General features: G+C 36.2%; 2 protein-coding genes across 2 annotated transcripts; one reads left to right on the plus strand and one right to left on the minus strand.

Moving 5' to 3' along the window:
* The first annotated feature begins 274 nt into the window (after window positions 1-274).
* LOC123227305 (phosphatidylinositol 4-kinase alpha 1-like) lies at window positions 275-17,382 on the plus strand. The gene is made up of 26 exons (XM_044652050.1): window positions 275-1,516; window positions 2,035-2,376; window positions 2,537-2,704; window positions 2,854-3,024; window positions 3,184-3,342; window positions 3,443-3,570; window positions 3,760-4,066; window positions 5,005-5,173; window positions 5,581-5,798; window positions 6,770-6,928; window positions 7,040-7,219; window positions 8,274-8,807; window positions 8,908-9,267; window positions 10,010-10,224; window positions 10,957-11,137; window positions 11,256-11,389; window positions 11,500-11,653; window positions 12,734-13,000; window positions 13,647-13,724; window positions 13,882-13,932; window positions 14,393-14,565; window positions 14,658-14,853; window positions 14,971-15,111; window positions 16,058-16,266; window positions 16,407-16,568; window positions 16,665-17,382. The coding sequence occupies exons 1-26, from the start codon at window positions 590-592 to the stop codon at window positions 16,921-16,923; spliced, it is 6,042 nt and encodes a 2,013-aa protein (XP_044507985.1). The 5' UTR covers window positions 275-589; the 3' UTR covers window positions 16,924-17,382.
* A 716-nt stretch (window positions 17,383-18,098) lies between these two features.
* Window positions 18,099-20,376, minus strand: LOC123226902 (polyol transporter 5-like). Its single transcript, XM_044651465.1, has 3 exons — window positions 19,981-20,376; window positions 19,528-19,874; window positions 18,099-19,420 (listed from the first exon to the last, which is right to left on the minus strand). The coding sequence occupies exons 1-3, from the start codon at window positions 20,135-20,137 to the stop codon at window positions 18,338-18,340; spliced, it is 1,587 nt and encodes a 528-aa protein (XP_044507400.1). The 5' UTR covers window positions 20,138-20,376; the 3' UTR covers window positions 18,099-18,337.
* Between the last annotated feature and the right edge of the window lie 1,929 nt (window positions 20,377-22,305).

Here is a 22,305-nt window from a genome sequence, read left to right on the forward strand (position 1 = left end):
AAAACCTAAAAAACAAATAAAATAAAATAATATATTTTTAAATATTATTGATAAAATAACGATTTTGTACTTAGTTCTAAAAAAATAATTAATCTATAAATAGATATTTGAGTTTTTAAAATTTTACAAAAATGTTTTTATATTTGTATGCAAACTTAGGGGGGAAATAGTTCTTTGGCCTATTCTATTTATGAAAGAAGCATAGGCCAGCCGAGATTCTTTCTTCTAGATTTATTACATTACATTACCATTTCAACGTGACTTACCACAAACTAACCATGTTATTTTTGTTTCACAACATTAACTCTCCGAATTAACTCACCGTACATCATATAATTCAAATGCATTCCATTGTGGTGACGGAATGACAGAGGCGCGATATGGGAGAAGCCAGAAAGAAAGGAAAACGGATTTGTTTATTGTTATGCACATAAAAGCGGAGAAACAAGAACAACACTCGATGAATTTTGAAGAAAAAATGAGAGACAATTTTGATTTTTTAAACCCTAATATTTTATCATAATTTCTTCATTTTCTTTTCCCTCTGTGTTTGATTTATTTTTTAATTTTAAATTTCTTCGTCTTCGTGATGGAGGCATTGATCGAGCTCTGCGATCTGATCGCGAATAATCCGAATCAATTCTCCGATAAACTCGCGTGGATTTGCAACCGGTGTCCGCAGCCTGACTTGCTTTTAGCCGGATCTCCACGCGTTACTCGTTCTCAACTCAATGCCGTGCTGGCCGTCGCTCGGTTTCTGTCGAAATGTGGCGAGGAGCCCGACTCCCGTGCTAAATCTTTGGTGCTCGAGTTCTTCCGCTCCGTTCCTTCGTCATTTCACCGCTCATTCTGGCCACAGGCGTTCAGTAGTGACTCAATTTTGTCTTTCTTTACTGATTTCTTAGGCTACTTGTCGAAATCCACCGACAACTCCCCAGGTTTCGCAGAAGATATTTCGGCGGTAGCCGGAGAGGTGGTTCTGGCAGCAATTAATCACAACATGGGCGAAGATTCGGGGGTTTCTAGAGCGTTTCTGTTGGCTTTGTCGAGAAATTTCCCGCCAATTCTGGCTTCAGATGCGAATACAGTGGTGACGTGTCTCTTTGATAAGTTTGCAGTACCCATTCCGGCTTCACCCAGAGAACAAATGGCAATTAACTCAGAAAACTCATCGTCTCAGAGCTCACCGTTAATTTTAAACCATCTTCAGCTTCAGCGCAGTACCAATAATGAGAGCGAGTCAAGTCCAGGAAATGAGGTGAGTAGCCACATTTCTGCGTCCAGTGTGTCAATCAATGGTGGTGGAAGTATAATTGGTGGAGTGAATGATGTAACGCAAGTCAGGCAACAGGTGGCTTCATACGAGGAAGAATCCGTTGAGAGCTTGGAGAAGCAGGAGATCGCATTTAAATTGATCACCCATATTTTGGATAAAGTGCAGATTGATTCCAAACTTTTGGAGCAGGTTAGGTTAATTGCAAAGAAGCAGCTCCACTCCTTGTGTGCTTTTATGAAGGTAAAATATAGTAGATAATTTTTTGTGGTAGCATGTGTGATTTATTGTATGAGTACGTATAACCAGACAATTCTTGGTGCATTGTGCAGGAAATCTTAATTACTGAATTTTGCTGAAGTAAAAATACATATGAACTGCCTTCTGCTGATAAGATGTTTTATTTCACTTAAGTATAGGTATAAGTAGAAACATCATATTGCATCGTGTAGGAATTGTTAATTATAGAAGAACGGCTTAGATATGATAAATTTTGATGAGAAAATGTTTGTTTTATATGTTTATGTGGATATATCTAGATCGCTCCTAGTGCTTTGCATTGAAAAAGTTAATTATGAACTTATTGATGAGAAACAGAAGAGAGACTTTGTGAAATGTATGCAAAAGGTGAAACATTTACTGTATCAAACTGGATTAGTTGTTAGGAAGTAAAATTTGTTATGTCAATATTCTATAAGAGGAGTTAAATTTTTTCATCGTAAAGAAGGTGTTTATTAAAGTTAATTTGGTTGCGTGGGCAGATAAGGAAGCGGGAGTGGAATGAACAAGGGCCACTTTTGAAAGCGAGAATAAATGCAAAACTATCTGTTTATAAATCTGTGGCTAGGTTGAAAATTAAGAGTCTTGCATCTCTTGATCCAAATGGGAAAACCGCAAAGAGGGTGGTCCTTGATGCTCTTGCATCACTGCTAGATGCTGCTGAAGCATGTTTGCTCTGTGTTTGGAGAAAGCTGAGAGCTTGTGAAGAGTTGTTCAGTTCACTGCTTGTGGGGATTGCACAGATTGCTGTTATTAGGGGAGGTCAGCTGCTGCGTGTTTTACTCATTCGCTTCAAGCCCCTTGTGCTAACTGCATGTGCGCAGGTATAGATTATTGATGGGTTTTGTGCACAAGTGTAAACTACAGATCGCTTTTGATTTTGTATAGTGGCGCAAAGTTAAATTGTTCATTTTTGCATATTGTAAATATGTATCTCTTTATTTTTTTTAATTATGTGATCTCTTGTTTTCTTAATAATTGTAGCCCCAAGTTGATTCCTGGGGCAGCAGCCGAGGAGCAATGTTTGAGAGTATTATGAAGACAAGTTGTGAGATAATTGAATCTGGCTGGACCAAGGACCGGGCACCTGTTGACACTTTTATCATGGGACTAGCTACAAGTATTCGTGAACGAAATGATTATGATGACCAGGTTGCTTCAATGATTTTGATTACCCTTCTTTTTTTATTTTTGTATAGACGGTTATCAAAATATTGTAATTTGGATTTGTTGTCCAAATATTGTAATTTGGATTTGTTGTCCACTACCAGCCTATGCTTACTCAACCAAACTTATTTCAGGTTGATAAAGAGAAACCTACAGTTCCTCCTCTGCAACTTAATCTTATACGCTTGCTTGCTGATTTGACTGTTGCTCTTAACAAGTCTGAAGTGGTAGACATGATATTACCACTTTTTGTTGAGAGCTTAGAAGAGGGTGATGCTTCAACTCCTAGTTCATTGCGACTTCGGGTATGAAACCTTTGCCTTAACGAACATCTCTTTTCTCATTACTTTGCATCCTGTATCTAATTGTTTTTCTCGATGTTGGTTATTGACTCAATATACATGGCTGTTGGTCCTTTTATTTTGTGGCATGGTTTCTTAACCTCCCTTCTTAATTTACTGCAGCTTCTTGATGCTGTGTCTCGGATGGCAAGTTTAGGTTTTGAGAAGTCTTATCGTGAAACAGTTGTTCTGATGACAAGAAGTTACTTGAGTAAGCTATCAAGTGTTGGATCTGCGGAAAGCAAAACAATGCCAGCTGAAGCCACTGCAGAACGTGTTGAGGTAATATTTTGTCACTAAGATATGAAATATATGTGATACTGTTGCTTGCTTGGCAGATAATCAGATTGAATAGTCACTGACTGCTTCAATTATACTGTAGACTCTACCTGCCGGATTCCTTCTAATTGCTAGTGGTCTTAAGAATCCCAAATTGCGTTTGGACTATCGTCATCGTTTGCTATCTTTATGCTCTGATGTAGGGCTGGCTGCCGAGTCAAGAAGTGGGGGGTATGATAAATTTGTTTCTACTTTATTTTCTGGTAGCTAGTTATACTGGAACTATTCTGATATGTCCAGGATTTATTTTTATCCATGCACTCTTCTGGAGGCTGGTCATATTTTGCTTTTTATACATTTTGTTGCCTCGCTTTGTTATATGTTTGGACATGTCACATTTTGATACTCCTAACTTTGCAGAAGTGGAGCAGATTTTTTGGGGCCTCTACTTCCTGCCGTTGCTGAAATATGCTCTGATTTCGATCCAACTGTAGATGTGGAACCATCACTTTTGAAGTTGTTTCGCAACTTGTGGTTCTATGTTGCTCTTTTTGGCTTAGCACCTCCCATACAGAAATCTCAACCACCAACAAAGTCAGTTTCCAGTACACTGAACAGTGTGGGAAGCATGGGTGCAATTCCTCTTCAAGCAGTTGGTGGACCATACATGTGGAATGAATTGTGGTCTTCTGCTGTTAAACGGATTGCTCAAGGAACTCCTCCCCTTGTAAGAAGATGCAAATTTGTTTCAATGTTTGGTTTTTTTTTGGTATACATTTGCTGTAGAAGATTTCTCTTCTTGCATGAATATGCAATCTGTCTTTGATTTTCCATCCATTAGAATATTGTTCTTTATGTCTTATGCCTATGTTATTCATTTAAATGTACTTGTGGAAAGTTGGAAATGTGTGAATTCTTTGTGAAGTGTAGATTTTCAGACAATGTCTGTGTTGATTGGCTAGCTGCTGCTTGCATAAAGTTTGTGGTGGGAGTCACCTGGAGATTTTAAAGCCTTTAGTTTCGTAACCTGTGTTAGGAAATAACTATCTAACCAGACAAGCCTAATAGACACAAGGGTTGGAGGGTTTTGCACATATCTGTATATCCTATTTTAGCTGTAATCAGTTAGTTATTTGCAGCATTTTGAATGCCTTAGTATTGTTTTGTCTCAAAAGCTTAAGTTGATGGAAAGGGCATTGGTCTCTAAGACTCTAACAAACCCTCTCAGTTGCTTGGTTGAATCTAATTGATGTATCCAACAATATTTTCAACCTATTCTGTATTATAAATTTAGTTGGTGGAGTGAGGGGATTCAAACACGGTTAACCTGGCTTCATTGCAGTGTCCAATTTATACTTTCTAATGTTCAAAAGTTAAGTCTTACTTTTTAATGCCTATACTAAGCTTAGCTGTTTCCAATTTATACTTCAATTAGGGAGGCTTAATCATCTTGGATTAGTCAGTTGACTGCACCATGTTGTTATGAAAGTTGACTTCTCATTCATGAATATACTCGTGCTTCATGGACTGGCTTATCAACTCTACCTTAAATGTATATAATTGTTACTGGCCTTATCAGCTCTACCTTAATGTTTTTTTATTGCAGTGAATGATCTCAAACCATATCTGAAATCAAAGTTTTAACATGATGGTTGTGTTTTCCAGGTTGTCAGTTCAGTGAAATGGCTTGAAGATGAGTTGGAACTCAATGCTCTTCACAACCCTGGCAGTCGTCGAGGGAGTGGCAATGAGAAAGCAGCTGGAATCCACAGAACAGCTCTTTCTTCTGCTTTAGGTGGACGGGTTGAGGTTGCAGCAATGGGCACAATTTCAGGTTAAGTGGGCTTCTCAGCATTTCTGTAGCATTGAATGTGTAACCTCTATGTTCAGTGAATGTATATGCTAGTTAAACTGTTTGGTAGAATTTTTGCTTAGCTGTGGTCTTGAATTAATTTTTGATGTTGATTTGACAGTATACTTGTAAGAACCAAAATAAACTTGAATTAAATGTAATGAGATATAGGAAAGCCTGGACAAAGTGTCTCCTAAGCCTTAAAAGGGTGAGAGAAGAAACAATTAAATATCAACTGAATGCTGCATTCTCAGGAGACCTAAAATCCACAAAGCTAGACCAAAATCTTAAATGAAGTCACATCGCCCTTAAAAAATCGTTAAATGTATTTAGATCTTGCTTCTTGTTTGTCATACGAATAACAATGGCAGTGGTTATTTGTTTTACAGGTGTGAAGGCGACCTATCTTCTTGCTGTTGCTTTTCTTGAGATTATACGCTTCAGCAGCAATGGTGGCATCCTTAATGGTGGCACCAGTTTGACTGCCTCTAGAAGTGCTTTCAGTTGTGTCTTTGAATACCTGAAAACACCAAATCTTATGACATCTGTCTTCCAGTGTTTGAAGGCAATTGTGCTCAGGGCTTTTGAAACTGCAGTTTCATGGCTGGTATGTCTTTCTGTATTTATATGAAGCTATTGGAGCCCTTTGTAGGGGAAGATTCATGTATTGAGGGGATAATATAGGAACATAGGAGTACAGGCCTTGCATAGATTAATGGATTCATTTTGTTACTTCCCTATTTGTGTATGCATTAGCTTTTGTGAGGTATGCCTAACAGTAAGTTTCCTAATTGTCTTAAGGCCTAGCCTTTGTCTCATGACTACTCAAAGGCTTGCTTAATCATATTTATTAAGCACAAATCTTGCTGTATATCTAGTAGTTTTCTCTTTAAACTGTTATTTCTCTTATTGTTGTGAAGGTCAACTTAAGAGTAATTTTTTTAATTAAGCACAGCTGCTTTTGCTGTATTTAAATATGTTTTTTGAAACCAATATTGCTCTTAGCATGGTGAGGGCCAATTCTTGTGTTTGAGTAGCATGACCACAGCACCACTGATCTTTGATTCATATGGGATATAGTTTCTTCCATTGTTTGTTTATACATATTGTATTTTTAGTACATTGCTCTGTACTACTTTTATTAATTGATTGGCAGTGAAACATTGATATATTTTCTTCTTACTTTTTACCATGCTCTTAAAATGTCTAAAACAAATTTTAGACTCTTATTAACTTCTCATAATATTATATTTTGTTAATATATTTACAAAACAAAAAGTTCATATCTATCCCAAGGCTTGAACCTCCATGGTGGCATCCTTCTGTACAAATTTCAACTCTAAATTTTCTAGGGACACTTGGTATTTCTTCTATAAGGTTTTTTGTTCATGATTATTTTCTCTTCTGAAAACAAGAAATGATCCAACAATGTTTTACGGACAAGTTCTAAAAGTTGACATTGATTAATTCATAGTTTCTACTTGAATGACTTATGCTTTAGACAGCTTATCGGGCATTAGAGACATATTATACCTTTTCCTTAAAATATCATATTTCTGATTTTTTATTTTGGAACAGGAAGAGCGAACATCAGAAACAGGCAGTGACACTGAGATCAGAGAATCTACTCTATTTGCACATGCCTGTTTTCTCATAAAAAATATGTCCCAGAGAGAGGAACACATTCGAGATATTTCTGTTAACTTGTTAATTCAGCTTAGAGATAAATTTCCTCAGGTACAATGATATCCTTGATACTCTTCACTCGATCAATTAATTGGCTTTTTTTTCTTGTGGGCACTTCTTCATTTGTCTGTAAAATTGAGAATCCGAATCACATGCATGCAGGTTTTATGGAATTCATCTTGTCTAGATTCCCTGCTATTTTCAGTTGGTAGTGACACACCCGGTGTTATCAATGATCCTGCTTGGATAGCGACTGTTCGTTCTTTGTACCAGAGACTAGTACAAGAATGGGTTATAACATCTCTTTCATATGCTCCTTGCACCACCCAAGGACTGCTCCAGGTTGACAACTGCACTCCTTTTTATGAAATTTTTTGGATTCATATATTTTTCTTCCCTCACCTCTTTTTTCCCCTTTTCAAGTATGTGAATAGTCAGTTTTTTGGAGTCCTATCTATATATGTCTCTCTTAGCTGGGAATTGGATATTTGGAATATAATTTTTCATAGATGGTCTGAGTGATTGTCACTTGTCTTTTTCAACATATTATTGATTTATCCATAGGGACATATTTGCTGTAAACTGCATGTTAGGTGTGTTCTTTTGTTTTCCTTATCAAAAAAGGATAGAAAACATGGGGATCTGGCATAAATGTTTGTATTAGGAAGTACTTACATTCCTTCTCCTTTCCTTTCCTTTCCTTTCCTTTCATTTTTAAATGACAATTATTAAAGTGTAAATAGTATTGCTGGGCCTTAATTTATTCACTTAAGGATGCTTAACCTGGTGCCAGAGCTAAATTGAGCTAGTGGTCTTGTTCTTGAATACCTCCATTTTATTAATTAAATAATAATTAGTTTTCTTTGTGGCTGTGGTGGTTGTGTTTGGTCCATTTGCAGGTGCTTATAAGGGAGCGTATTAGAGCTTAAACACTATTGTTGTGTCCTTGTTGATAAACTTAAGCTTTTGGAACAAGTGGTTTCTTGATAATAGTGATTATCAATCGATAAGCTAGTGCTTTCGAAAAGTCAATCCTCTGATGTGAATGGTTTGGTACTGCACAAGAAACATGAATGAGTCTTATTTTGTTGGATAAAAGTCAGATTGTTATGGTCCTTTTCTTTAACCCTTAGTTTTGTTGGTTGTTTCTTTTATGAGTTTTGTTGTATGTTACAAGCTTGTATTCATGCTCGGTTATCTTACTGTGGTTGTTTAGATATTAATTTGGTGCCTTGCTGCAATGGAAAGTTTTAATTTTTTTCCTTTTGTAATATATAACACTGCATTTGATGCTCAGTTAATTTGGAATTTTATTGACTTAATGATACTGGTCACTTCTGTTGTAGATTTGTTTTTGTACTTATTCCCATTTAATGGTTTCAAATTTATACTTCAGGAAAAACTTTGTAAGGCAAATAAATGGCAGAATACACAGCCTACAACTGATGTGGTTTCTCTTTTATCTGATATAAAGATTGGTACGGGTAAGAATGATTGTTGGCCAGGTATACGAACAGCAAACATACCTGCGGTAATGGCTGCAGCAGCTGCAGCTTCAGGAGAAAACTTAAAACTTACAGAAGCATTCAATTTGGAGGTGCTTAATACTAGCATTGTGAGTGCAACGGCCAAATGCAATCATGCTGGAGAGATTGCGGGCATGAGAAGGCTGTATAACAGCATTGGTGGATTTCAAACTGGCACCATGCCAACAGGTCTTGGTATTGGTGGTGGCCTTCAGAGATTGATATCTGGAGCATTTTCCCAACCGTCAGAAGCAGAGGATGATTCATTTAATGAGATGTTGCTTTCCAAATTTGTTCGTCTACTTCAACAATTTGTTAACATTGCTGAAAAGAGTGGTGAAGTGGACAAGTCAAAATTTCGTGAAACCTGTTCTCAGGCTACTGCATTGCTTCTTTCTAATCTGGTAATAAAATAATTCTCATTGTTTCTGTATTTGCTAGTATCAACAAACATTCTTTTTGTGCATATTTGTTTTCTTCTGAATTTTAGGTTTTCTTTTTCAGGGTTCTACTTCCAAGTCAAATGTTGAGGGCTTCTCACAACTTTTACGGCTTCTTTGCTGGTGTCCAGCTTATATTTCCACTCCTGATGCAATGGAAACTGGTGTTTTCATTTGGACTTGGTTAGTGTCTGCTGCACCCCAACTGGGGCCCCTTATCCTTGCTGAGCTTGTTGATGCATGGTTATGGACAATTGATATGAAACGAGGTCTCTTTGCAAATGAAGTGAAGTATTCTGGACCTGCTGCAAAATTGAGGCCTCATCTTTCACCTGGGGAACCGGAGGTGCAGCCTGAAGTTGACCCTGTTGAGCAAATAATTGCTCATAGACTATGGCTTGGATTTTTCATTGATCGCTTTGAGGTAGTATTTATGGAATTATTTTATGCATATATCTCTCTCAAGCATACTGCTCTGTCATTCATGTTCATTCTGCCGTTCTCTATGATGTCAAGATGAATTTACTTGGCAGCAGGTCATAATCTGTTAGATTTGTTGGTTAAGGTTTGTGTATGTATCATGGTTTTCTTTTCAGTTGTCTAGATAATACCTTCCAGAATGATAACAGATCTTATTTCCTAGTTCTTTATGCTGTATAGGGGCCTACAATCTAATTGAAAATGCTATGTGGATTCTGAGAATTTGATGTCATGTGTTCACATGAAGATCAATCCATGCTTGATATATCTGGCATCAGTCAGTTCAGTTTTTAGGTTCAAATATATGCGATGATGCGAGAGTATTCTGACATGTATCATTAATGTCTTTGGATTTAGTGCTGCTGTTTGATCTTTTCAATATGATTTAATTGAGAATATTCCAAGTTTGCATCCCAAATGATGTGGTATTAGTTAGAGTACATGTGGATTATGTGATCCATGGTAGCTCTACAATTATATCATATTGCTTCAGATGTATAGCACTACTGTTATATTAAATAAAGACCTTGTTTCTCAAGCAGTGTTTAAATTGCCAGTATAAAGACACATGTTTCTCTGCTTCTTGTTACATGATCTCTCTCTCTCTCATGCTAAAAATGCACAAACATGTAGTTTGTGTTCTCATTTTGTTACCTTCTGTGGTCAATGTTGTCCTGCTTGCACAGGTAGTTCGCCACAATAGTGTTGAGCAGCTCTTGCTTCTTGGTCGGATGTTGCAAGGGACCACTAAACTCCCATGGAACTTTTCACACCATCCTGCAGCCACTGGTACTTTCTTCACTCTCATGCTTCTTGGGCTGAAGTTCTGCTCATGCCAGTCCCAGGGAAATTTGCAAAATTTTAAAACAGGACTTCAACTTCTGGAAGATCGGATCTGCAGGTAGCGAATCCATGCTCTCAGAGTTTATCTGAATCTTTTGCTGCATATTGTTTTTATTTTGATATAACAATAGCTTTTGCCCATGATAAGACAATTAGTTTTTTGATTGTTTCTTTTTCCTTTTGTAACTCTTGTTTACATTTTGCTTCTTTACAATTGGGGTTCATTAGATACGCTATTGTACTTACCTCTTTCTCCCTCTCCCTCTTCTCTCTGATTTGTTATGGGCGGGAAGGGGCTGCATGTTACAGTAATTGTGTTTAACCTTTCAGTTCAATTCAATATTTCTGCAATGGATATTTACAATACTTTGGGTTTTTAAGTTTGTATGTTAGAATGTGCAGCTCCATCTGTTTAAATTATGTAGAAACTTCAATGCATGTGAATTTCTTGAAAACTAATTAAAATATCTTTCATGAGTCTTTGAGCCAATTATGACTATGTTTCCATATTAATGTTGCTGACTGTCTAGTTAAAACGATAGTGAAGTGCCTATTAGGCGGAGTATATACCATGAATTCCTTATTTTATAAGTTTTGCTTACCCTGTCCTGTGAAAACGTAGGGGTTATTTCTGTTTGCTTCAATCAAGGATCTTGAGCAATAAATCAAAGTTTCTGCACACTTTTGTTTATTAGCATTGTACTAGATAAACAATGACACTTTTCTCTAGTTAAATTTAAGCAATATATGTTGTTTGAAGAAATCATAATGTCTTTGGCGCACTCTACAGGGCATCATTGGGTTGGTTTGCCTATGAGCCTGAATGGTATGAAACCAAATATATGAATTTCGCCCAGTGTGAGGCTCAGTCCATCTCTGTATTTGTTCATCATCTTTCAAATGAGCGAGATGCTATTCAACTGGACCCAAAAGGACGGGGACGTGAGAATGGTAGCCCTTTGGCTGATATGGTGAGGTGTTTAAGTTTATTTGTTATAGAATATTCATCTACAATGTAGACTTTCTTGATGTTGTAATCCTTCAGTTGTTTGTCCCACTTTATTACTAAATTTACTTGGATACTTGTAGAACGATCAATATCACCCAGTCTGGGGCCAGATGGAAAATTATTCTGCTGGAAGAGAAAAACGGAAGCAGCTACTTCTGATGCTATGCCAGCATGAGGCTGATAGGCTTGATGTCTGGGCACAGCCAATCTCTAAGTAATCCTTTAATTGTGTTGCAGAATTTATTAAGCATCTGGTATATCTAGTCTTTCTTGTTGTACTGATAATTTCTTATTAATTATTTTTATGTTTCTTTTCTTATTCAGGGATAGTATATCTTCTCGGCCTAAAATCAGCTCAGAGAAGTGGGTTGAATATGCTAGGACTGCATTCTCGGTTGATCCTAGGATTGCTCTATCCTTGGCATCAAGGTTTCCAGCAAATGCTTCTCTGAAGGGTGAAATAACTAGTCTGGTTCAGGTATGTATCTAATGTTGACTAGGAATCTTTTCGGTCATTAGCTGATAGTTCTCATATAAAAGTTTATTAATTATGCTTCTTGTTTTGATTGTAATTTGGGAGAGATGTGTGAAGGTTAGCTGGATACACTTGGGAAATGGCAGAGTGAACTATGTGGCCATTTTAAAATTCAAAGTTCCAGTGTTGTAAATCTGATTTTAATGCACAAACACTATGATTGTATTCTGTAGTATTGAAGTTAGGAAGAATGTGATTCAGGCAATAAATATTCAGTATAAGTTATTTTAGGCAGGATTTCTGCAAGGATTCTTTCTTGGGTTCATTTTGGAATAAAATATTGCACAATTCCGAACAAGAATAAGAAAAAGAATTTTGCTGTGTACTATGCTAATTGTGCACTGCTTGCCAAAGTTATGTTAATTATCTAGTTGACCCAAAACTTTGTCCATTGGTGAGACTTGAGAGCCCAAGAATAGAATCTAAGTCCAACATGACCTCTCACATGCACTTTCACATGGATCAAAAACCACCAAAACTGTAGCTGCTAATTAGAAATAACAGGTTATTATAATTATAGTGTACAATAGGGAGATATGAACAGAAGATCAAATGGTTAATTTGACTTTGATACCATCATAAGTATTATGGGGCCCTAAAGGTTAGGCTGATAGGTTTAAGCTCTAACACATTGTATGAACCATCGGTTGTCTAGTTTCATTTCTCTTATTTGATATGTTCTACTGAATTCATTCTTGGTGAGTGCTGCTTGTTGCTGAAGAAATTCTCTGTGTCAACCAATAAATGGAAATGGTAAAATTTGGATTCTATTTAATTAAAAGTTGATAACTCTTTCTAGAACACCTTTTTTGTCCAAGAAAATGTATTGGGATCTGAAAGTGTGGAAACATATCATTCACACTCTTATGTTGCGATATGATGATTCTGTTTCTTAATATGGTTCTTAGATGGATGCATAATTTCAATAAAGGGAAAATTCACCATAAAGTTCATTTTTTAGTACCAGTTCCATCACATTTTATTTTATGTATTCTCTTGATAAAAATTGGTGTTATCTTGCAGACACATATATTGGAACTCCGCTCTATACCCGAAGCATTGCCATATTTTGTCACCCCTAAGGCAGTTGATGAAGATTCAGCACTTTTGCGCCAATTACCACACTGGACAGCTTGTTCAATTACACAAGCTCTTGAGTTCCTAGCTCCTGCGTATAAGGGTCATTCACGTGTCATGGCATATGTTTTAAGGGTGTTGGAGTCCTATCCTCCTGAACGAGTAACTTTCTTCATGCCACAGCTAGTGCAGGCTTTGCGGTATGATGATGAGGTAAGTTGTTTAATGAAGATGTTTATGTTACCATTTTTGTCCTTATGCTAGTGTGGGGATTGGGACTCTTGGAATTTGATTCAAGACCATTGATCATTGTTTTGGGCTTGGCTGAATAATCCTGATTCACTCAATTTTGCTTGCGCTGAGATTTTCAGGTGAAACCTGAAATTCATTCATCCTTGGTTAATGGCTTGTTTTCATTCAACTTCTGCCACAACAGAATTTAATGATGAGTTGGTGTCTATTTTTCCGATCTACACAATAGATTGGCCTTAACTTTGCCCAGTTTAACCTGGCATTTATGCTCAACTGATTTAGCTTTGGGAAACATAGGTTAGTCTAAGTTAGTTGTTTGATGAATACGGTTGAGGTTGGATTGATAAACCTTCTGGATGCACAGAACAAATTAATATTTGTAGTCTGCAATGCTATCTATTAAGCGTATTGTTTGAGTGAGGGTAGAGAAATGCTGAATAGTGGAAAATCTTACCACAAGTATACAGTAACCTCCTCATATTATTGGTAATAATAAATCAGCTTTGCTAATTTCATGCTGTACTAATGAATGTAAAACATATTCTAGACACCTTATCACTTAAATTAATCTATTAATCCATTAAATTTGCATTCATAATTTTTGCAGAAATTGGTGGAAGGGTATTTGCTTAGAGCAGCTCAAAGAAGTGATATATTTGCCCATATCTTAATATGGCATCTACAGGTGTGAAATATTCATATGTTTATAATACTTGAAAGTCTGCATATATTATTATTTTGGTGAATTTAGATGGAATTTATATTTTTATCTGCTTTAAGTATAACAATACGAATTTTATTATTCTTCTATTATTATATAATTCCTTTGTTTGAGAATGCAGGGTGAAACATCTGTTGGACCAGAGTCTGGGAAAGACCCTAATGCAGGGAAGGTATGTCATTCTATGCATACTTTCTTTTATCAACAATATAAAGATTAATAATATAAATTATATAAATGCCTATTGTCACTGCTTTGAAAGTTACTAAAGTTACGGTTTGTAAATCCAGAATCATTTTTGGTGTATATTTCATATTTATAGTTAGTGTCCATTGTTTTATAAATAGATACTCCTAAACAAAAGGAAATTTTCATGTAAAATCTTGAAACTGTCAAAGCATAAATACCCTCTTAATTTTTATACTTATTGTTTAATACCTGTCCTCTATATCTTATGCATAACCATTTTTTTGGTGCCTTACAGTCTAAGACATGTTTGCTTAATTTTGTATTTGGAAATAGCAAAGATTTTAGAAGGGCTCCTTGATTTTTTTTTTTTTTTATTGTTTGATCTCTATTCGTTAAACTTCTGTTTATGCTCAGTCAATTGTCTCTACATGCTATTTTTCCAGAATAAGTCATTTCAAGAATTGTTGCCCACCATTCGGCAGCATATTATTGAAGGTTTCACTCCCAAGGCCCTGGAAATGTTTCAAAGAGAATTTGATTTCTTTGACAAAGTTACATCTATTTCTGGTGCTTTATTTCCACTCCCCAAAGAGGAACGCCGAGCTGGTATTAGGAGGTATACTTGTTCAAGCTTCTATTCTCATTTTTTTTTTTTCAATTTTTAGTTCTTGTAATTACTCTGGGTGTTTAACCATGTTATGACAATAGGGAGTTGGAAAAAATTAAAGTGGACGGAGAAGACCTTTATTTACCCACAGCTCCTAGCAAGCTTGTCAGGGGTATTCAGGTGGATAGCGGAATACCATTACAGTCAGCTGCCAAAGTTCCAATTATGATCACATTCAATGTGATTGATCGAGATGGTGACCCGAGCAATGTGAAACCCCAAGCTTGCATTTTTAAGGTAACCTAGTGTGATTTTGTACATGAATCGGGCTGTTGGCTCAATCAAAAATTTACTTTCTAAAAGTGAAGGTAAAATTTGCTTAGGCATGGCTTGACTTACGTTTCCTTATTTAAGGTTGGTGATGATTGTCGACAAGATGTTCTTGCTCTTCAAGTGATATCACTTCTGAGAGAGATATTTCAAGCGGTTGGACTTGATCTATATCTTTTCCCATATGGTGTGCTCCCCACTGGCCATGAGAGAGGTATAATTGAGGTAACTACATTTTTCAAAAATCTTGGTAAAATCTCCGTTTATATGATCATAATGATTTTTTAGGCCAATGTTAAAGATATTTCTTGTCATTAACTACTAGATTACATATGGATATTAGACCTTTTAACAATTTCGTCCCTCTTAATAACATGATCACATCGTTTTAAGTATTGAAATTTGGTGAAGTAATATGCTCTTGTACTTGGTCTGTCCTAGCTTTGTTTTGCTTGGTTTTTTCAAGAATTTGTAGTTGATTTAGGTCCGGAAAAATAAATGTATATGGGTTGCATTGTCCAATTCATAGGATTTTACTTGTCCCAAATTTTACTCAGCTGTTCTGCATCCACTAGTGTTTGCAAGCACAATGATTAAATCGTGTTCAAATTTTGAGCAATCAAACAAAAAGAAAACTGAAATATCAGAATTTTTATGAATTAACCCTGGTTTTGCATCAAGACTAAGCAGTCAATATGAGGATGTCATAATAAGTAAATGATTGAAGTTCAGTCCAATATGCCCTCTTGTATGATTGTGTTTTTACCTAGAATGTGTTCAACTTTGTTGACCCGCTGCTAGATTTGTAAACCATGGTTTATTTCTGATTTGTTACAGCCTGCCATGAATTTTCAAATTGATCTGGGTTTCTGAACCTTCTAATTATCAAATTATTCATCCTTTAGTAGTACTGTGATAGTTTATTCTTAAAAGTGACGGAGAAAATTTCTGCAATTGGGAAATGAAGGTCTTCTGAGAAATCATATTTCTTGGCACAATTTATGTACTCTTTCCTTTGCTTTGATTTGAATGTTTGAAATTTTTGGTTACTAAGAAAATCCACCAAGGCCTCAAAATTTGATTGTGATGAATGCTATGAACCAGTTATAACTTACAATGGTTGCATATGCATTCTGTTTACACCTCCTAATAAGCTTTTCTTATACTTCAGGTTGTGCCTAATGCACGCAGCAGAAGTCAAATGGGTGAAACAACTGATGGTGGTTTGTACGAGATTTTTCAACAGGATTATGGGTCCATTGGGTCTCCCACTTTTGAAGCTGCTCGTAAGAACTTTATCATTAGCAGTGCTGGTTATGCAGTTGCCAGCCTTCTACTACAACCAAAGGATAGACACAATGGAAATCTTCTTTTTGATAAGTATGCTCTTGCGCTCATGATTTATTATTAGTTATTTTATTATTGTGTATGGCTACTTGATAACCCTCTTACTGCTATCTCTTGTTTAGCTCACTATCTCCCACAAATCCTTTGAAAAAGTAAATTACTTGTTAATGCAGCGAGGGGCGGCTTGTCCACATTGATTTTGGTTTTATTTTGGAAACGTCACCTGGTGGAAATATGCGTTTTGAGAGTGCACATTTCAAGCTGAGCCATGAAATGACCCAACTACTAGATCCATCTGGGGTTATGAAGAGTGATACATGGAATTATTTTGTGAGGTAATGAATAGATTTTTTGTTGGATCTTTTTTCCTTAATACACTCTATTGGCAACTTATGTCTCAAAGTTGATGATGTTATTTTGTACATGAATAGCTTGTGTATTAAGGGTTATCTTGCTGCTCGTCGATATATGGACGGCATCATTGCTACCGTGCTGTTAATGCTAGACAGTGGATTACCTTGCTTTAGTAGAGGTGACCCAATTGGAAATCTTCGCAGGAGGTTTCATCCGGAGATGAGTGAACGTGAGGCTGCTAATTTCATGAAAAGTGTATGCACAGACGCATACAACAAATGGACCACTGCAGGATATGACTTGATACAGTATCTGCAACAAGGCATCGAGAAGTGAAAGAATGTTTTACACCTCATCCTCAAATGTACATTATCGTATGTAATTCTTTTATTATAGCTGTGATTTTTCCGAGGATCTCCACAGTAGTTTTGGGGTAGAACAGATTGCAAAATCGTCTTAGATTGCAGAATCATGATGATTATTGACAACTGATCGCAGGGAAAAGCATAAGAATTAAACCGGTTGTAACCTAATGGTGGGTTTCTCCAGAGCCAGAGGTATGTGAAATTTTAATTTTTGTTCCGATTTGGACACTTTTACAGCTTTTTGCAACCCTAGTCCAAAATTGGAAGGACAAAATGTTCAGCAGGTTACTTGTATTACTCTTTCCTTATTGCATGAGTAGCCATTATCTTACATCCTTGCTGGCTTCAATTATGGGTACAACATTGTAACACGAATGGGTCCCTAAATTATATTATATATGATCTGAATCTGTAAAAGATATTCATTAAACTGACCGTGTGTCGGATTCCCAGACCATATGACAATTATTTACAAGCACTCGCTTTGTCTTCATCTCAGAAAATCACTACAACTACAGCCTTCATCTCGGCCCATTGCTTACATTTATGTTCCTTCATTTACATTTGTTTCTTAATAACGTATCTCTATCAAGTGAAATTTTCAGGGCCAATGTGTTTCAATATTTGTCATGTTGTTAGCGAAACTTATTATTTGGATTAGACATTGTGTCGGAAGCCATTTCGACATTAGGCCTAACAATATTTTAGTTGATTTTGTCACGTACCAGCTTATTCTATTATAAAACGAAAAGACTGAAAAGAAATCCACAGGCTGATTGGATCACTTGTTTTCCTTGTCTTGTCTGTATAAGAAGATTAATTTTTCTTGTAGTGAGCCAAACTTTAGAATTAGGAAACATAGCACATGTATAAGAATTTATGTAAGGTCCCTTTGCTTTTAGATTATTACTAGTAGTCAATTCAATCAACCAATGCAAGATCGGACCACTTGTTCCTAAAGCAACATAATCTTTTTAAAAAATTATATAAAGAAAGTTACAAAGTAAGAAATTGCAGAATCAAACACCCATAAGGAAAAACACATAAACCAAAACAAAAGGCTATCGTCTCATTCCTACATCAAAGGATCCAATCACATGGCACTTTTCAACGTTATTTTGCAAATACTTAGGGTAGAATTCAAAATGAAACAAATTCAAACGTACACCGATTCAAGTTCGATTTTATTTGGGGAACCGAGCCAAACTTTGACAATTGAAAAGGAAAACGCAATTAGCCCATAACATATGCTTTTTTACTCCATAGCATGGGGTTAGTCATTTTTTTTATTCTCATTCTTCACCCTCTCACTAAAACATCACTATTATCTTAGAAAGCTACACTAAAATATTTAAATAAAACCATTATATTTACCAAGTTACCCTCTAGTTCGTAACGGGCTTAGACACCCTGTCACCGTTACCGTAAACTTCAGTGTTTCTCTTCTTCTGCTTGGAATCCCTCAACCAGTTGAAGTTACCAAAAAGGACCTGCATCTCTTCAAGGGTTTTACCCTTTGTTTCCGGGAGCATAGTGTAAAAGAACAGCCAGGCCACCGTTGCGATTCCGGCGAAAAGGAAAAAGGCTCCGCCGATTGATATGGAATTGTAAAGTGATATGAATGTCATAGATAGGACCCCACTTGTAACCCTACTCGTCGCAACTCCCATACTCACTCCTTGAGCTCGTAGCTTCAACGGGAAAATCTCAGAGCTGTAGACCCACGTGATGGGCCCCATTCCGATGGAGAAGAACGCGACGTATGATAACACCGCGGTGATGGCTAATCCAATGGCCCAGGGCAACTTTGCGTGGGAGTGATCAATGATTGTTAAAGAGAATCCGAGTGTGGCAAGGGACAGGATCATACCCCCCACACTACTCAAAAGCAGCGGCCGCCGTCCGATTCTGTCAAGCAAAAATGTAGCCACTAAGATGAAGATAGTCTTGACGAATCCGACGGCTACAGTGGCGAGTAACTTCTTGTTATCAGATGTAATCCCGGCTTTTTCAAAGATCCTGGGACTGTACAGAACGACGTCGTCTATACCAGACGACTGCTGGAAGAAATGAATACCAATGGCGCAGACTAAAATGTGACGAACCGCCGGTGTAGGATGAAGGAGTAGTTCTCTCCATACACCCTCACCGTGGCTACGTTTCTCAACACGAACGACATCGTCGTTGCATTCTTGAGGAATGCCGGCAGCTTCTTTAATATCGGCAAGTCGAAAGGCGGCTTCGTCTTTGGATTCGGAGGTTTTGTCGAGGACTTTCCTGGCGTCTCCCAGTCGACCTTGCATTACCAGCCAACGCGGTGACTCAGGCATGGCTAAAACGCCGACGGCCAACAGCACGGAGGGGATGGCTCCGATGCCAAGCATCATTCGCCATCCTAAGTAAAGTGGCAGCTTCGAGAACGCGTAGTTTGAAACGTATCCGAGTAATATCCCTCCATTAATGAACACCTGTAGGAAAATAAAAGTTTCTATTTGATTTTTTTTTTTTTTTTGAAAAATTTACGAGCTCTAATTAGTTGTGGTGAAGAAGAAGGAAAAGGTAAATTCAAATTTACCTCAGGGAAAGAAGTGAGGAAGCCACGAGAGGAAGCTGGTGAGACTTCGGCAGTGTAAACAGGAGCGATCATGAGGGCATAGCCGACGCCAATTCCAGCAACAAAACGACCTACCATTAGAAATGCATAGTTGGTGGCGAAGCCCATCAGCAGAGCTCCTAAAAAGAATATTGCTCCCGCTAGTACGATGGTGTAGCGCCGCCCGATCCAGTCGGAGGTTCTTCCGGCCACCGCTGAACCTAACAGACAGTAAAGGTTAAGGATCCCCACGAGAATCTCCACTTCCACATCGCTGATTTTCAGGTCCTTTTTTATATAAATTACCGCCCCACTCATTACTCCAATATCTGCCAAACAAAAAGAAATAAACAGGCTGAGGATTTATAACCAATTCTGGATAATATGCAAGTTTCCTTCTTTGTTTATTTTCGATAGTAATTAAAGTTAAGTTACCATAGCCGAGCAAGATGGAAATCATGGAAGCTAGAATGGCGCAAGCGAAAGCGAACTTGTTGCGCTTGGGTTTCTGGGGAGGATCGAAATCTACAAGGGTTTTGGGACGTTGGTCAGCATGAGTAGTAACAGTAGTGTCGGCTTCTAAGCTAGCCATGATTGCAAATAAGCAAGTTAGCTAGAGAGAGAAAGATAAAGAGAGACGGAGATTAAGAGTGTGTGGTGTTAGCAGATTAAGAGTGTGTGGTGTTAGCTATGTGCCCTTCGAAGAGTGATGTTCAAGCTGCCACGAAAGCCACTGGTCAACAGTGTTAACCAGAGTTTTCAAGTTATGTAGAAGAAGATGAGACCAAAGACTTCGCTTACATCATTTGTTGGACCAACCAGAGTGTTTTTCTGACCATTTATTTTAGCAGAAATATTTATTAAAAAGGAATTTTGAATCTCAACGCGTGCATGGTCTCACTTTGATCCAACCGAAGATGGACTTAATCGCCGAGCATAGCGGCCACTAGCAGCCCATAAAAGGGAGCTTGAGTAACCGGCGGACCATTAAAATTTTTATTAAAAAAATTTTAAAATTTTATTTTTAATATGTTTATAAAAAATTTTAATTAATTATTTATAAAAAAATTCTAATTACTAAAATAATATTGAATTTAGATTTATACTTAATTGGATATAAAAATTTTATGAATTTAATTTGATTTTTGAAAGAGTTGACAGTAAGAGAATTTTGATTTAGATTGTATAATAAAAATTTTTTCAGATAAAATTAAAAAAAAACTAAAATAATTAATTTTCCGAAAATGAGAGCTACCCTAACCAAAATAAAATATTATTTAGAAGTTAATTATCATTAATTACAACTGTAATTTAGGAATCTTTTTATTATTAATTTGGATGAGAATTGACCCGGAATATGGGGTTCAAATGGGCCAAACTCGGGTAATAAAAAAACCCATTGCATGTGAAACTTTGTTTTTTAATTATTTTAATGGAAGGTAAATATATATTTGAAATCTAATCTATCTTAATTGTCAAGCCAGGTCACCCTTATATGTATTTATTAAGAGCAATACTATGTGTACCTATTTTAGGTACATAAATATATACACACTCATATGTGTCATCATATGATTGGTTATTATTTTATTCTTAATTCAAAATCATCCAATCACATGATGACACATATAAATATGTACATATTTGTGTATCCAAAGTGAGTATACATAGTTTTATTCATTTATTAAATAATTATGGTTAGGGTGGATAAATTTTTTTAAAATAGTGTTTATTTGGGCTGTACTCAATTTGATTTTTAAACCAAACTAAATTGTAAATTATATTTTAAAATATATATATTTAATATAATTTTTAATAAATAATTAGGTGTATAATTTATTTTTATATTTATTTTATTATTTTTTATATGCATATTGTATAAGTAGCACTATGTGTATAAACAATATTTATAAAATTGAACATAAATAATGACATGTCACCATGTAGCTGTGTGTTCATTTATTTATAATTTAAAATCACTCAATTATATAGTGATATATTATTATTTATGTTCAATCTAGTACACAAGTTTGTGCACATTATTTGTATACATAGTTATATTGATATTATATTGATATTTAATGTTTATATTATGTTTTAAAAAATATATAATTCAATTAATTTTATTAAATAATATATATTTATAAATGAATGTTTTTAATAGGTTCAAATTATAATTCAAACCGAATCAAACCGTACTTTTTCAGTTTAGTTTGGTTTAAAAATTTTTTAAACTGTTTTTTTAGTTTAGTTTGAAAAACCTCCCGAATTATATAAAACCGAACCGTGCAACCCTCAAATTGAATTTCAAGACATTGTAACATTTACCTAGTTTGATTTTGAGCGAAAGAAATATTATTTTTATTTTTTAAAAATGGAAAAATGTTTTCAAACGGGGGTGGGAAAATATAATTTGCCCTTTGATTAGTAAATTCTAAAAGCACAACAGTGTAAATGGAATCGACCAATTGACAATATATACCTAATTGAGTCGATTCTTAGAATTTTTTTTGTGCTCTACAATGCAAAATAGTCTTCTGTAATAGATAATGCACATGCCCATAATTATAGGTGGGCACTGTTTTTCCAAAGAATTGACATGCAGAGAGAGAAACACAAGTCGATTCTAAAGCTGAAATTTCACCACCCTCCTTTCTGCCCCACCGTTTTTCTTCTTTTTAACCTTCCAGTCTACCCTTCCAACTTTCTTCCAAATTAGGTTCGCCTTCGCACACTGCTGCACCAGCAGTGAGCCAGTTC

Source organism: Mangifera indica, chromosome 10 (genome assembly GCF_011075055.1).
Source record: "Mangifera indica cultivar Alphonso chromosome 10, CATAS_Mindica_2.1, whole genome shotgun sequence".
In the NCBI taxonomy this organism is placed as follows: Eukaryota; Viridiplantae; Streptophyta; class Magnoliopsida; order Sapindales; family Anacardiaceae; genus Mangifera; species Mangifera indica.